Source organism: Emydura macquarii, unplaced genomic scaffold, assembly GCF_026122565.2.
Source record: "Emydura macquarii macquarii isolate MOO-44397 ecotype Brisbane River unplaced genomic scaffold, CSIRO-AGI_Emac_v2 contig_1043, whole genome shotgun sequence".
In the NCBI taxonomy this organism is placed as follows: Eukaryota; Metazoa; Chordata; order Testudines; family Chelidae; genus Emydura; species Emydura macquarii.
In genome coordinates, this window is record NW_027131180.1 from 284838 (window position 1) to 299609 (window position 14772).

General features: G+C 42.5%; 1 protein-coding gene across 5 annotated transcripts in view; it reads right to left on the bottom strand.

The window, feature by feature from the left end:
- Positions 1–14772, bottom strand: part of SH3KBP1 (SH3 domain containing kinase binding protein 1) — a 333778-nt gene that overhangs the window by 37675 nt on the left and 281331 nt on the right. For all 5 annotated transcript variants that reach the window (XR_010919120.1, XM_067545017.1, XM_067545015.1 and 2 more), the window contains 2 exons: positions 8490–8591; positions 85–136 (listed from right to left, as the gene is read on the bottom strand). Coding sequence is in view for 4 of the 5 variants with exons in the window: in XM_067545017.1 (XP_067401118.1) it covers positions 85–136; positions 8490–8591 (154 nt within the window). In the remaining variant the exon portion in view is untranslated. The remainder of the gene's footprint in view (positions 1–84; positions 137–8489; positions 8592–14772) is intronic.

Here is a 14772-nt window from a genome sequence, read left to right on the forward strand (position 1 = left end):
GCATCGATACAAATCTGAAAATACATGTGTATTATATGGAATGTATTTCACTGATGTATATTATATAAGATCAATATACCTTACCTAACCCTTGTTTGATGCCAGGAGCTGATGGAGGCGGTGGTTTCTTAGGTCTCTAAAATCAAGGAAAAGCAGAAAACAGATTGCTTGTAAACCCTTGAAACTCATAGAAAATTTTGATGTAATCAGACACTACTTTACAATAAGAATTACATGTCTTCAGAATCCAGGTCAATCACACATTTCACAAGTACTAAATTCATTAAAAAGTTTTTCAAGAAAGAAAATGTAATTGACAAATAATATGCCACTTTACTATTTTTACACTTGAAATCTCTTTTAGAAAAAAGCTCAGCATTAAGTGGCTTACAATCAGGGTATGTCTACACTGCGGAGTGAAGCCGATTTATTTTAAATCGACTTTGACCTGCCAAATTTCAGAAGTTGTAGGAGCGTGATCACACCACGCTCATTGCGTCAGGGGATTGTGTTCCCACTAGCTGCACTTGGGTCGACAATCAAAGAAGTGCACCGCGGGTAGCTGTCCCACAGTGCAACTAGCCGCAGAGGCTTTTGGGAAGGTTGTCATCGTCCCATGATGCAATGTCCTCCCTCCCCCTCCCTTGCTGTCCCAAACAAACAGACTAATACTTTTTTGTGTCATTTTTCTAAACCCTTCCCTCTCTGCCGCGTGCACACCATTGCTCGAGAGGCATGGAGCCCACTAAGCTCTTCACTATCATTGTGAGCATCACAAACACTTCATATCTTATCCTGCAGTATTTTCAAGGGCAAAACAGGGACCACAGCGCTGAAAATTGTGATGTTACTCAAGATGCCCTGCTACAAGCCATAGAACAAAACAACTCCTGTTTGCTGCTGGCTGTCACACACCATCTGCAGTCGATGGAGTGACACTTCCGGTCCAGGGAAACAAGAAGTGACTGGTGGGATTGCATCCTTATGAAGGTGTGGGATGATGATTAGTGGCTGCAGAACTTTCATATGCGAAAGGCCACTTTCACTGAACTTTGTGCAGAGCTGTCCTCAGCCCTGAGACGCATGAACACTCACTTGAGATCGGTTCTGACAGTGGACAAGCAGGTGGCCATCGCTCTGTGGAAGCTAGCAACGCCAGATTGCTACCGGTCAGTTGGGAATCAATTTGGAGTCGGTAAATCCACCGTGGGAGCTGCTGTAATACAAGTTTTCCAGGCCATTAACAGACTTCTGTTAAGAAGGGTAATGACTTTGGGAAATGTGCAGGACATAGTGGATGGGTTTTCCGCGATGGGGTTCCCAAAGTGGGGGTGGGAGGGGGAGAGATAGATGGCATGCATATCCCTATCTTAGCACCAGACGACCTAGCCATAGAATACTTTAATCGAAAGGGATATTTCTCAATGGTGTTGCAGGCCCTTGTGGATCACAAGAGACACTTCACTGACATCAATATGTGGTGGGCTGGAAAAGTGCATAATGTGCACATCTTTAGGAACTCAGGTCTGTTCCAAAAGATGCAAGCAAGGACTTTCTTCCCTGATCAAAAAATAAATATTGACGATGTTGAAATGCCAATAGTGATCCTTGGAGACCCTGCATCCCCATTGCTCCCCGGCTGATGAAGCTGTACACGGGACACCTGGACAGTGAGAAGAAGAGTTCAGTAATAGGCTCAGCAAGTGCAGAATGGTCGTGGAATGTGCATCTGGACATTTCAAGGCTTGCTGACGCAGTTTACTAACTAGGCTAGACCTCAGTGAAAAAAACATCCCAGCAGTTATCTCTGCCTGCTGTGTGCGCCATAATGTCTGTCAGACAAAGGGAGAGAAGTTTCCATTGGGTTGGGTCATGGAGGCAGATAGGTTGGTGGCCAATTCTGAGCAGCCAGACAGCAGTGCAACGCTAAGAGCCAACCGCGGAGCACTGTGCCTCAGAGAAAGCCTTGAAAAATCGGTTTTGCAGTGAGACCGAATGTTTCTGAAAAATCTGTGTTCTGTATTCCCTTCTCATCCCTCAGCAGTACAACACTGTGCAACCCCTCCCACACACACTAATCCCTGCAGTCTCAATAAAGAAAGATTAATGATCTTTAAAGCAGTAAATTTTTATTGTTGGTTATTTACAGTGGAGGAAAAGGAAGTTATTTCAACACTTTGCATGCATTGTAATGGGGCTGTGAGGGGACACAGAGCAAAGTTTCAATGTGCAAACAGCAAACAACACAGTCCCATTTCTTAAAGAGGCCGCTGCCTCTTTCTGCTTCCCTGACCTGGCGTGGAGTGGAGCACATACTGCACCCAGCTCAACTGCCTCCTAGATCACTTGGGGGGGGTGGGAGCTAGGAAAGAATGCATGAGCTGAGAGTTTATCCTGCCACTGCTCTTCTTCAAGCTGAACCAAATGCCTCAACATGTCCGAGTGATCCCTCATTATGTGCAGCATTTCATTCTGCATTGCATGCTCACATTCTTGGGCTGCCTTCCTGTTCTCCATGTCCGTATTCATTTTCTCCAATAATGAAATCCTCCAGGCTCTTAGCTATGTGTCAGTAGCCATGGAGGCATTCATTATCTTGGTGAACATGTCATCCCGAGTTTTTTTCTTTCACCTTCTAATCTGTGACAGGTGGTCAGTGGGAGTAGTAAATGCTGAGCCGAAGGCTGCGCTGTCCACTGAAAGGCAAGCAAAGCACAAGGTAACCATTATTAGCTGGCCCCATGGACAAAAAGGATTGTAACAATATAAAAATAACTCCCCTTTATATTCCCAAGGGAATGACAGACCCGCATACCAATCTCTACCTATTGCAGGGGTCATGGTGCCGTTCCAGCCATGGTAAGTAAGGGGCTGGTGCATCCATTTCAGAGAAATCCCCATAATGTATGCTGCATAAGTCCGTAGTTCCCCAACCAGCAGGATTGTTGCATCCCCCTGACCCTACCAAAAATTGGCGGAATTTGAAAATTTGAAAAGGCAGGAACAAAGGGTGTGGTGGTGGTGAAATTCCTCCAGATGAAACCATATGTGGGCACCCATCTTGCAACCCCTAATACCCATCACGGTCATGTTCTGTCTTGTAACTTGCGGTTTATGTACCCCAAAAACCTCCCATGGAAGAGGGAAAAAAACCCGATTGTATGCAGTGGGTACTGCAAATTTGCGCCATCTTCTCTAGGTCACCATGAGTGATATCAGTCTCCTGAGGATAACAGAGGTGGAAAGGGAGGATTTACTGTAAGCACCTGGGTACAGGCCTGGCCCTTATGCTGCTATGCTGTGTTCCACGATGATGCCTGAACAATTAATAAGAGAGTGGTGGGAGAAAGTGTCCTATCGTGGTGGAAGAAATAAGGCTGCTCTCCACAGAAACCTTCTTCAAAGGATCACAGAATACCTAAATGAAAGTTTCCTGGACATATCCATAGAGGATTCTCAGAGCAACCCTGTGCACATAAACATTCTTTTCTGGGGGGGAAGGGGGAGGGAGAGAGAGAAACCCTTGCTTAGGTGAACTAACAACGAGGAAGCCCATCCCCACCACCACATTCATCTTTTTTTCTGCTATGACAAGAAGCTGAACTGTGGAGATAACCATAGAAATGAGATTTGCAGTACATACTCACCAGATGTGTCTTCCCCAGCATCTCGATCACTCACGGTGTCCTGTGTCTGGCTGGGCTGTTCTGGGGTTACAAACAGCTCCTGGATTTCAGGAGGAATGGTTTCCCCAGTCCGCTGTTCTCCTCCTCCACAGAGTCCTCCTTGTTCATCCGGGATTCCCCTGAGAGTATCTACGCTGCGTGGTGGTACAGTGGTGGAGTCACCACTGAGAATCGCATGTAGCTCCTCATAGAAGTGGCATGTCTTTGGTGATGCGCCAGAATGACTGTTCACCTCCCGAGTTTTCTGATACACCTGCCTCAGTTCTTTGATTTTAACGCAGCATTGCTGTATCCCTCCTGTGCCCCTTTTTCAACATGCTGTGTGATATCTTTTCGTAAATATCTAAATTGCTTTTGCTGGTTTGGAGCTAAGCTAGAACAGACTCTTCCCCCACAGACCGATGAGATCCAAGACCTCAGGTCGACTCCACATTGGAGCGTGTTTGGGGTGTGTAGTCGCCATGATCAGTTCTCCTGGCAAGCTCTCTCCACCCTGACAAAACAGGAAATGGGAATTCAAAATTTCCCAGGGCTTGAGGAGAGGGGCTGTTTCCTGTGTATGTGCACAGTGCAGCAGAGTGTGAACATACAGAGCGGTCACAGCAGAGCATTGTGGGATAACTCACAGACGTCAATTACATTGAATTACGCTGTGCTCCACCCACACCAAAAAATCTGATTTCAGTGCTACGCCACTTGCAGAGTGGTTTTATTACATCGACTTTTCAAACGATTTAAGTCGACAGAACTGACCACCCAGTGAAGATGCATACATTATGTGGTCAATGGAAGCCGCATTCCATCAACCTACCTTTGCAGTGTAGACCAGGCCTCAGTGAAAACAATGGCCTTTTGTATACTGAAGTAGCCTTTGCAATTAAGATTTAATCTTGTAAATATCTAAAGCCATTTTGAAAAATGTGTAGACAATGCAGGAGCTGAAATGTATTTCTTACAATAAACTGAAACATAAATGCAGAACACAGGAAATACTGTAGAGGTTACATTTTGTTATTTGCCAACATATGGCTGTTAATCCATTTGTGAAGAACATCTTCAAGCAGTTTTAGGCTTCCCATGCTTGATGAAATGAAGCTAATTACACACATCAACTGCCTATTATTTATCATTTACTTTTGTTTTCTCTGCTATCAACATCCTTCCTAAAAGGACTGCAACACTATGCATGTTAACCAAACATGATCACTGAATTGGTTCCAGATCTGTTTATGTTCTCTGTTATGTAGATTAGCTGGGGGTGGTTTTCTTTTTGTGTACGTGTGCACATGCACATCATACTGACATATGCTGTAAATGCCTTGGAGTGAACGCAAAATCAAATGGGGCACCATGCCTGAGCAGATGACGCACTAATTTAACAACAACACTATAAAAAACTAATACACACACACACACGTTTTATTAGATGGATGGATGGATGGATGGATAGATACCCTAATGTGGTGTTCCTCATTCCTTCGGATGACTATTTTCCCTGCTTAATCTCTTGCAGACTAATGGCCCCACATAAAGGGTGTCCTGTTAAGTGTTCCTTAGTCAAGAAGGTGGTGGCTTTTATTATAGGTGGGCTGGTAGTACCGCTAATTAAGGTTGTCAAATACTTCTTATGATAAGACTGTGTTTTCAGTTGCTTATAACTTTCCCAAACTTTACTTTTTTGGCTGAAATTTTCCTTGCTGGGTGCCTGCCTCAGACTGAGTTTTGTGGGTAAAGTTCAGCCAAAATTATTCTAAATTTAGCCAAGTTACAAGACTTTGAAATAAAAATCACAATTCACATGTGCTCAGTACAGATTTACTAGAGCTGAACATCTACAATCTCTGAAAATTACATTTTCACTGAGTCTGGTCCATCCCCTCACAGGCCTTATATGTGACTGGACAGCACATGCACTGTCCCCACAGAGCGACTGAGCATGTTCCAGCCCAAGGCTATGGGAGCTCAAAGACCTTCCCTGTAGTGGCTGTTCTGGGCAGTTGTGAGACCAGACACTGAAGCCGAGAGTAGGTAGCCTGCCTCTCCTGTGCCTTCAGTGACTCCCACTTCAGCTGGTGCCCAGGCAGCCTGGAAGAGGAAGCAATCTGATTTGAATATGGGGGGACAAAAGCAGAGTGAGAAAGAAGGACATTGGGACAAGGAGTCTGATATGACTAGAGGGGAAGGGAAAGAAACCTTCATTGGGAGGTGGAAGGGGAAGACTGGGACTGGCTAGACAAGGACCCTGGGAGCCAGGGGCAGGCTGTGATTGGTTAAGTGGGGCAGTTGGAAGCCAGGGGGTGGAGAATGGAGTCTGGGATTGGTTGGGCAAGGAGACTGGGAGTGGGAGCCAGAGAGACTTGGGAGTCAGATGGTTGGGGTGGTGGGGATGGACACTGAGATTGGATGAGAAAATGGGGGGAGGGCAAGAACTGGAACTGGATGGGCAAAGAGACAAAGAGCCAGGGAGTCTGGGGTTGTGTGAGTCCAACATTGGCTGAGGAGCTTGAGGATGGAGCCTGAGACTAGGCGCTTGTGTCAGGGCGATGGGAGGAAACAGATCAGACAAATAGCTTGGAAGGGGAAACAGGGACTGGCCAGAAAGAAGAAAGGAACAGAGTTAGGAGCAGGGAGTAGACTGGGACTTGGCCCTGATCCGGAGGGCAGGGAGAGAGAAATCAGGACTCTCTGGGCAAGGAGCCTGAGACTGTGATGAGAAGCCTGGGTAGTGGAGACTCAGACTGAGAATGCGTCAGCAAAGGAGTCTGGGACTGGGACAGGAACCAAGGGTGGAAAGAAACAGGAGTGGGACAGGAGCAGGCTGGAAGGGACAATACAGAAGGGCTTAGCTTGGGAGTCTGTGCCAACTGCCTTCCAAAGCTTGGAATGGAACCCAAGATTCCTGAGTTTCGCCATTCCTCTGCTGTCAGCAAATATCTGTAAAAACCACTGGCAAAGTGTATCTCATCTCCCACACAGAGGATGACAACCTACTATTGCCATCAGTTACTCTGTTAGCTCAAGTGGCAGAGGTCTGCAGACCCACCAACAACAATTCCGGGCCCCAGGACAGAAGTCAATGGCCCCTCCCCCTAGAAAGGGAGGGCTGAGGTTTACAACCATGGGCATGGGTGAAGTTTCCTCTTGGGAGCCTGGCTCCCTATCCCACCTTTTCTGCCTGTGGCCCCACCCACACTCCACCCCTGCTCCACCCCCTACTCTGCTCGCCACCATGTCCTTCCCTCCCTGCCCGCTTGGTCCTCTTCCTCTCTTCCACACCCCTACTTCCCCAGATTGCAAGCAACAGAAGGGGGTTGAGCAGGAAGGAGGGCCGCAGTGAGCGTAGTGGAGGGGGTGAGCGGGGCAGAAGAGGAGGAAACATGTGGCAAGTGACGGCGGGGGGGTGAGGGGGTGAGCAGAGAGGAGAAATGCGGCAGCAGGGAGGCCAAGCAGGGAAGGGGGTGTGTGGAAGAGAGGGCGGGGGCTGAATGTGGGGGAAAAGGGGGGAAGGGACGCAGTGGCGAATGGGTGAGGGGGCAAGGTTGGGGCCTGAGGCAGAGCGGGGGTGGAGCGTGGATGGCGCCATGGGTCCAAAAGGTGGGACGGTGAGCTAACCTCCCCCAGGGGAAGCTTCACCAGCCATCCATGGCCCGGACCCTTTTAAAATCACCGGGTCCTGGGCAATTGTCCGCCCTCCGTCAGCAGCCTGGGGGGATCTGTGTGGCGCATCTAAATGTTCAAACCCTGCTGATGAACTGTGTGGGTACCAATATGATGCCACATGATAGAATTTCTGTTTCTTTCAGTTGGCTTTTTTTAAGAACTTAGGAAATTACCTCCCCATCCCACACAGAAAAGACCACCTATGTTAAAAGAACATTATTAATGTTGCAAAGTCATTTATCAAGCTTTATCAAGCGTTCCAAGATATTCAACCTGGCATTCAATTTTATTGTCAGTTTTTGAGAGAGACTATCCCTGAGTCTTGATTTTATCATTGATGGTTTACATAATCACTCTGAAATATACATCAAGAGCCTAATTGCAAGCTCACAGTATCACCCTGATGACAGAGAAAAGTTTCCTGAAAATGGGGTAGTCTCTTTAGAGGAGGAAGAATCAATTAAGTCATCTCAGAAAGTGTGCTAGAATTTCTGCATGTTGTTAGTGAACTCAATAACCCTGCTTATTTTAAAATAAACACCAGCAAAAAGAATTTACCATTAAAAAAAAAATTAATGGATTTTCACAGAAATCACGTGAACATGTCATTAAATAAGCTTAGCTTTCTACTCTCAAACACATGCTAGAATTTCACCCTTCTCTTTCTGGAACAGTGCTTTAAACTATGGCTGCTGGCAAGACAAGATGACATCTGCCTAAAAACAGTTGTTAGACTAATGTTTCATACTGTATCACACACACTGTAGACATGTTAACGATTCTGATCATCATTACACCATAAAAACAGAGCAAATTACACCATGATCTCCAGCCATCTTGTATCATATAAACCGAGAATATGGCACACAGGGCTTTCAGAACAAGGTAATAGAGGTTGAATGACTGATTTTATGGGCCAGCAAAATACCTTCCAAGAAATTACACAATATGACCTCAAGCTATGAACAATCCAATCATAGATGCTGCTGTTATCCAGCAATTCCACTTTCCTTAACCATTTTTATTTAATTTTTTGTAAGCGTAACTTGGCTTGTATGAATCTCAGAAATCCAGAAACAGAATTTCAGTTCCAGTTTCATCCTATATGATAAAGCAAAACACCAAGGAAATAATTACACTTACCTCTTTTTCGAAATCAGAGGGAAGAAGCTTGACAAAGTTATCTGGAAACACTCCACGCCTGCCATTGAGTTCTCCTTCCCACCAACCTGCATCAATGCAATCCTACAATACATTAAAATAAAATGTGAAAAATTAAATGTGCATGTATGCTGTACAGATTTATGGGTTGAAAGGCTGTTTGCCATAACCTCCTGCCTTTTACTACTGCAGAACAATTTACTAGCGTTTCAGGTACGCAGTGCATTCCCTAAATGAAAGCTACAATTATCACCCTGGCTCATGTTGTGATGTGGAACAGTGAAATAAGAACAATAACGTATGTGCTTAATCAAGGTTGGCTGGGCTTAACATAAAATGCCATTTCACCATTTGATCCATTAAACCAATAAGGCCTCTTAGCAGGTATGATATTACTTTTCTCTAATAAAATCATTTTATTTCACTACAATGAAACCAAAGAAATATATTTTAGAATGCATTCTAAGCAGTAATAAATCTCCTTTATTGTAATACTTAGGCTTTGAAATGTAAAATCTGTTCAAAGAGACCTTGACACATTAATAACTTTTACAATGACTAAATTTGGTCACAAGCCCATTTGACCTGTTATATGCTTGTTCATTCTTAATTACCACCAATCTTTGATTAGCAATATGTTTACATCTAACCAGTAACTTCTTCAAGGCATCACCTTCTTCTGCAGTATTTCTTGAAAAGCACAATATAGTGTGTATAAAAGAACAATTCCACTAAGGTGGTGACAACAAAAACATTGAGTTATGACATCATCAGATGACGCAGGCTGGAGGCACAAGCCAATTCTAAACAAAAAAAGAAAACTACATATTTTGGTAATGAATAATAATAGTAAAATAGAAAAACAAACTATCACAATTTAACAAGGTTTTTCATTATTATTTATTATTAGTAGTAGTACTATTATTATTATTATAACCAGAGATGGTAGACAATGTTGTTCAGCTGCTTATAACTGCCACGCAAATGGTTAAGGCTGAACTTTTCCATCCTGGGTGTTTGCCTCAAGCTGAATTTTCTTTGAAAATTTCAGCTAAAATAGTTCCGCCTTTTAAAAAATGAGATTAGGGAAAATATGTTGTTTTGCTCATATTAAAAAATTGTTACAACCATTGGATTGAGAACGGCTAACACCCCCATATTTTGGAGCAAGGGCTTGACATTTGGCAAGAGGTTGCCCTGGTGTCAGTGATGTGCCTTTTGCTGACCCTGTGAATATTCACCCAAATTTGGCCATCTTAAGCCTCTGAAAATCCACAGTTCACACAGGCTCAATTGACACTTGTTAGAGTTTGGAGGTAAATTCTCTGAAGATTCTGACTTCAGTGAGAATAATCCAATACAGGGCTGCAGGGGCTAAGGACTGAGCAAGACTTTCTTCAATTGTCCCGCCTGGCTCCTAAGAGCCATTGTGGTGCTGAACGCAGCAAAAGCAAGCAGGGAGACTGTCTCTCCTATGCTCTCCTTCCTGATGCCCAGGCAGCATGGAGGAGAAAGATAAGGCCCCCTACCTGGAACACTGGAATGCAGAGGGGTGGATGCAGAGGGGAAAATAGGAACAGAGAGGAATGGATACAGGAGCTGGGGAAGTGGGGTAGCATAGGAGTGGGTGGTAATATATGTGCAAAGAGAAAGAGGGCAGAAGCCAAGGGGAAGGAGTGTTTGGAAAGGCATAGAGTGGGAGGGTAGCAGAAGACTGGGAGGGTCTGATGGGAGCAGAGGGGGACAGGATCAGGCTGGGGTCACAGGATCAGAACTGTCTGCAATCACTAGAGAATACTCTCTTTCAGAACCTGGAATTGAACCCAGGAGTCATAAATCTCTACATTCCTCTGTTGTCAGAAAATAGCTGTGAAGCCCAATGGCAAAATGACTCATTCCTATCTTGTAGCTGGTCCACATAAAAGATAAGTCTACTTCTGCTTAACATTTACCCAACTCAAGTGGGAAAGGCCTCTCATGTGGATCTACAGGTCTGAATGCAGTTGATGACACACGCTGGAAGTCAGTTTGATTTTTAAATTAGGAAATTACATTAAAAAAATCCTACGTTAGTAGAATATTAAGGTTGCAAAGTCAAGCAACTAGTATTAAAGTTCCTGTGTAACCTTCATTCAGCTGTTTTTATTATGACACAGTCTTTAATTACATAGCCACATACTATTTTTTCAATAGAATGGATGGTCCTCAGGGTATGACTCAGTGTCATATAGTGAATTTAGCAGTTGTCTGTAGGACCCCTGCCTCATTTGTTACAGAAGTTGGAGGTGTGCAGTGAATGAGATAAGATACTGCAGGAAGAGAGAGGATGGTCTCATGAGTAAGGTTGAGTGTCACTCTAGAGAACTGGATTCTAGCCCCGCATCAGCCACAGATTTTCCAAGTGATACTAGGGAAAGTCACTTAAACTAAATGTTCACAGCTGGCCACTAATTGTGTGTTCTTCATTTTCTGGATGCCAAACATGAGAACCCTGGGGTGGAGGAGGTGTTGAGCACTAACAGCTGTAAATGAAGTCAATGGGAGCTGTGTTTTGAACATATAGTGCTATATAATGCTACATACTGTGAAATATCAGGCCCTAGGTTTCTCAGATTGGACACCCAAAATTAGTGGAAACTTTTTACCTTAATCTCTCTGCCTCATTTCCTCATCTGTAAACTGGAGATAGTACCACCCCCTCACCTGACAGAGGTAGTCTGAGGATTAATTAATTGTTTGTGAAGCACTCATATACTATAGTAATAAGCACTGTAAAAAAGCCCATGAGGAAGTGGATAATTCTGTATTCAGAGCAGGGTTTGACTAATGCGCAGTAAATAAGGCATGGGGCCACAAATGGAACTATGAAGATAAAAATAAATATATAGAATAGCTGCTCATTCCATGAGCACCATCCAAACTGTGTAATGAATGAAGCAGGGGTCCTGTGGAAAAAATAGCAGGTGATCACAGTAATTAAAGACTATTATAATGCAGACACACAAGGGGGGGTGAATTTAGGTTGAATGGGCTTACAATTGCTTTCCAGGTAAGCAATTGCTTTAGTTGCCATAGAGATGTGAGATGAGTGCAAGAGAGAGAAGTGATGTCTGCAGAACAGTCTCTCTGTTCAATAAGATGTAGTGCACACTATGACAAACTTGAATAAATCTTGCTCTGAATTACTACATTATTTTGAACCTTTATATTTGTTGCATTTTTCTAGAAGTCATAATGTGAGTAGGGAGGGAAGGGGTTAAATGAGGGAAAATAAACTAATGTTAAAAGGGAAGAAGACTGTGAATATTTTTGCTGTCTGTTAGTTTTCCATTCAGCTTATTTACCTTATTTCATTTCCTGAGATGAAATACAGGTTGAAATAGTTAAATGGCATCGTATCTTGGAAAGTAATTTATCCACTGTTGATTACAGCAAGGTCTGGTTCTTCTTTTGTTTGTTTTGTTTTGTTTGTTTTTACCCACATCTCAGCATTTTTTTTCTGATTTCATGTGTCCATGATCTACAACTCTTCCATTCTATTTTCCTGCCTATTCTTTCCTTTTATTTCTTTGTGATCAATTTATTTTCGTGTTCCCTGACTTTCCCTCCTATTTTAACATTGTGGTTTGCATCATAATGCCCTCATTTTCAGCACTTCATTTACATCTTTGAACAGATTTCTCTTTTTGGTTGGGATAACAGCCTCTGGCTTATTAAATTGGGCTGATCCTTGGCTAACTGATGAACTAATGATTTAAAAAAACCAAAACTCATTGCAGGAATTACAATGCTTAGTGAATGACTTCAAATATAGGCAGGCATTGTGTAGGTTTTTACAATACCTCATTCCTGGGGTGTAGAAACCTTCCTACTCCTGGGAGGTGTCTATTTCAACAAAGACTGCTATTCAGAGTATTGAATTATGCTATATTTTGTGGTGGTCTTCTAGTGTGATATCCTTTTGGTACTAATCTGAAATTGCCAAAACATTTGTGACCTAATTTAGATTCGAATGGAGCTCTCCCAAGACGAAAGATTTGTGCATATAACAAAGGCATTACTTAGCTCTAGCTAATATTCCTGATGAGTACTCACACTTTATCAGAGGTATATTCTTTAGGTCAAGGTTTTAGTTATCCTCTATGGTAGTAGAAATCCTTTTCCTATTGTCTCACTTCATATGCCCCAATTAAATTTTATCTTTGATGCTTCTAATTCTTTAAGTTTACTCATTTTCATGAACAGATTTGTTATGTATCTTGTTCACTAATCCAGAACAGATGGTGTCCCTCCCCCCCGCACAACCTGTCAATCAGGCTTATGCAGCCAATCACCACACAGGATTTTTCATACATTAAGCAAATCTTCAGACAGCCTCTCTAATTTTTCCATTCTTTATTTGCTGTGCAAGAAGGTGCTTCTCTATCACTGAGCAGAGAGGATGGAGAGACTTCACCAAAAGAACGCTAAGGATGGAGAATGGGTATGCATCACCTATGATGTATCCTTGTAGTTCACCATGAAAATACAAGACAAGAAGAAAAAGAAGAATTTGTGTTTGATAAGAACAGGAATGTTTAATTCAGAGCTTAAAGGAGTATTGTCAGAAGGAATTTGAGCCAAAATTTAGCTTTTGTAAAAATAAGCTTTAACAAAAGCTAAGAACCTACAGAATTGTTTTTAATTACTTTATTTTAAAGCTTCCAATGGAAACAGTTTATAAAACAAAAATATATATATTCTCCTGTAGCGTTTGCAACTGAGACATCGCAGTACTATGCTTGTGCATAAGAACCCGAGTATGTGATAAAATGACTTATAGAAATTGACTATGTGGTAAAACAAAACTTTTCACTTCTCTTCATCATCCATCCTGGGAGAAACGCAAAACATAAACAGCAGAGTGAAAACCAAAGAGGATGTTTAACATTTTCTCCCTTTAAAAAGAAAAACTGGAGGTTTTTTGGTAATACAGAAAGGAATTTTTGTTTTAAATTATTTTAAGCTGACAGATTTTTAAATACACTCCTAATAAAATTAACAACGCGATAAAACCTAAGATAAAGGACATGGTTGATTCATATTCTTTCATATAAAGAGCTTTTTATCCATAGATCTCAAATCACTTTCCTCTATAAAGTATCATCTCCACTTGACAGGTGGGAAAATGGAGGCAGAGAAGAAGGGATGGGCCCATGGTCACAAAGGCAGAACTGAATTTGCAACCTACATTCTGCAACTCTTCAGTCTATTACCCTAATCACTGGACCACAAATAAGTATTATTAGACTAAATAAAATAATTTGTTAGCAAAGTATCTTCTGCAGTAAAGGAGAAGCTTGGATTAAAAAAAACAAAAAACACCACCTGACCTCCTGGGCATGTACTCAGGCTGACAGCCCTAGCTGCCATGGCCACACTGCTATTTTTAGTATGCTGGCTTCAGCAGAGCTAGCACATGTATGTCTACTCATGATGGGAATTATATCTCCCAGCTTCTGTGCAGATATACCCTATAACATAAAGGAAAAAGATTACATGGACTATCAGATAAAATGTCAATAGAGACTGGGATTTTTAAGCAATTAGATTAAAAAAAAAAAAACCCTAAGCAGGAAAAAAAACATTTAGTATTGGGGAAATAGCAAGTGCCAGAAACAGCATATGCCACAATAATCAGATAACTAGCATTCCCCAGCATGCCTAACAATTTTGCCAGGAATTTTCAGCATACATCCTGGCAGCCACTAAAAGAATTATTCCTTTCTTGACATCAACAATGACAAGGGGAAATGGAAGTAAGGACATCCCTCATGTAATCAGAAATGAGACACACAAGCTGCGAAAAGATTTATAAAAGGAAGCCATCTTGAGAAAACAGACGTTTTTGAGGTGGGCAGGAATAAAAAGACAAAAGTCTCAATTCTGAAACTGAAGTCTACAGTGAGCAAAAGAGGCAAGGTAAAATATCAAGCAGACAAGGCGATGAAGACCTGAAATAAAAAATAAAAGGAGCACAAGAACGGTTAGCATGTAAACAAAGGAAACTTGTATTTGGAGCATTAGATTTCTGATACCACCTGCCAATGTTAAGGAAGCATAAGCAATGCTTTACAACATAAGACAATGGCAGCAGGGTTACTTCTCAGCAGCTCCCAGCTGGGGCCTTGTAGAAAACACTATCTTGGCCTACGAAAGCTAAAAACCACTTAAGTCATATTTTGTTCTTCTGGACTGAGATGTCATTATAGTACTTGGTGTCTCA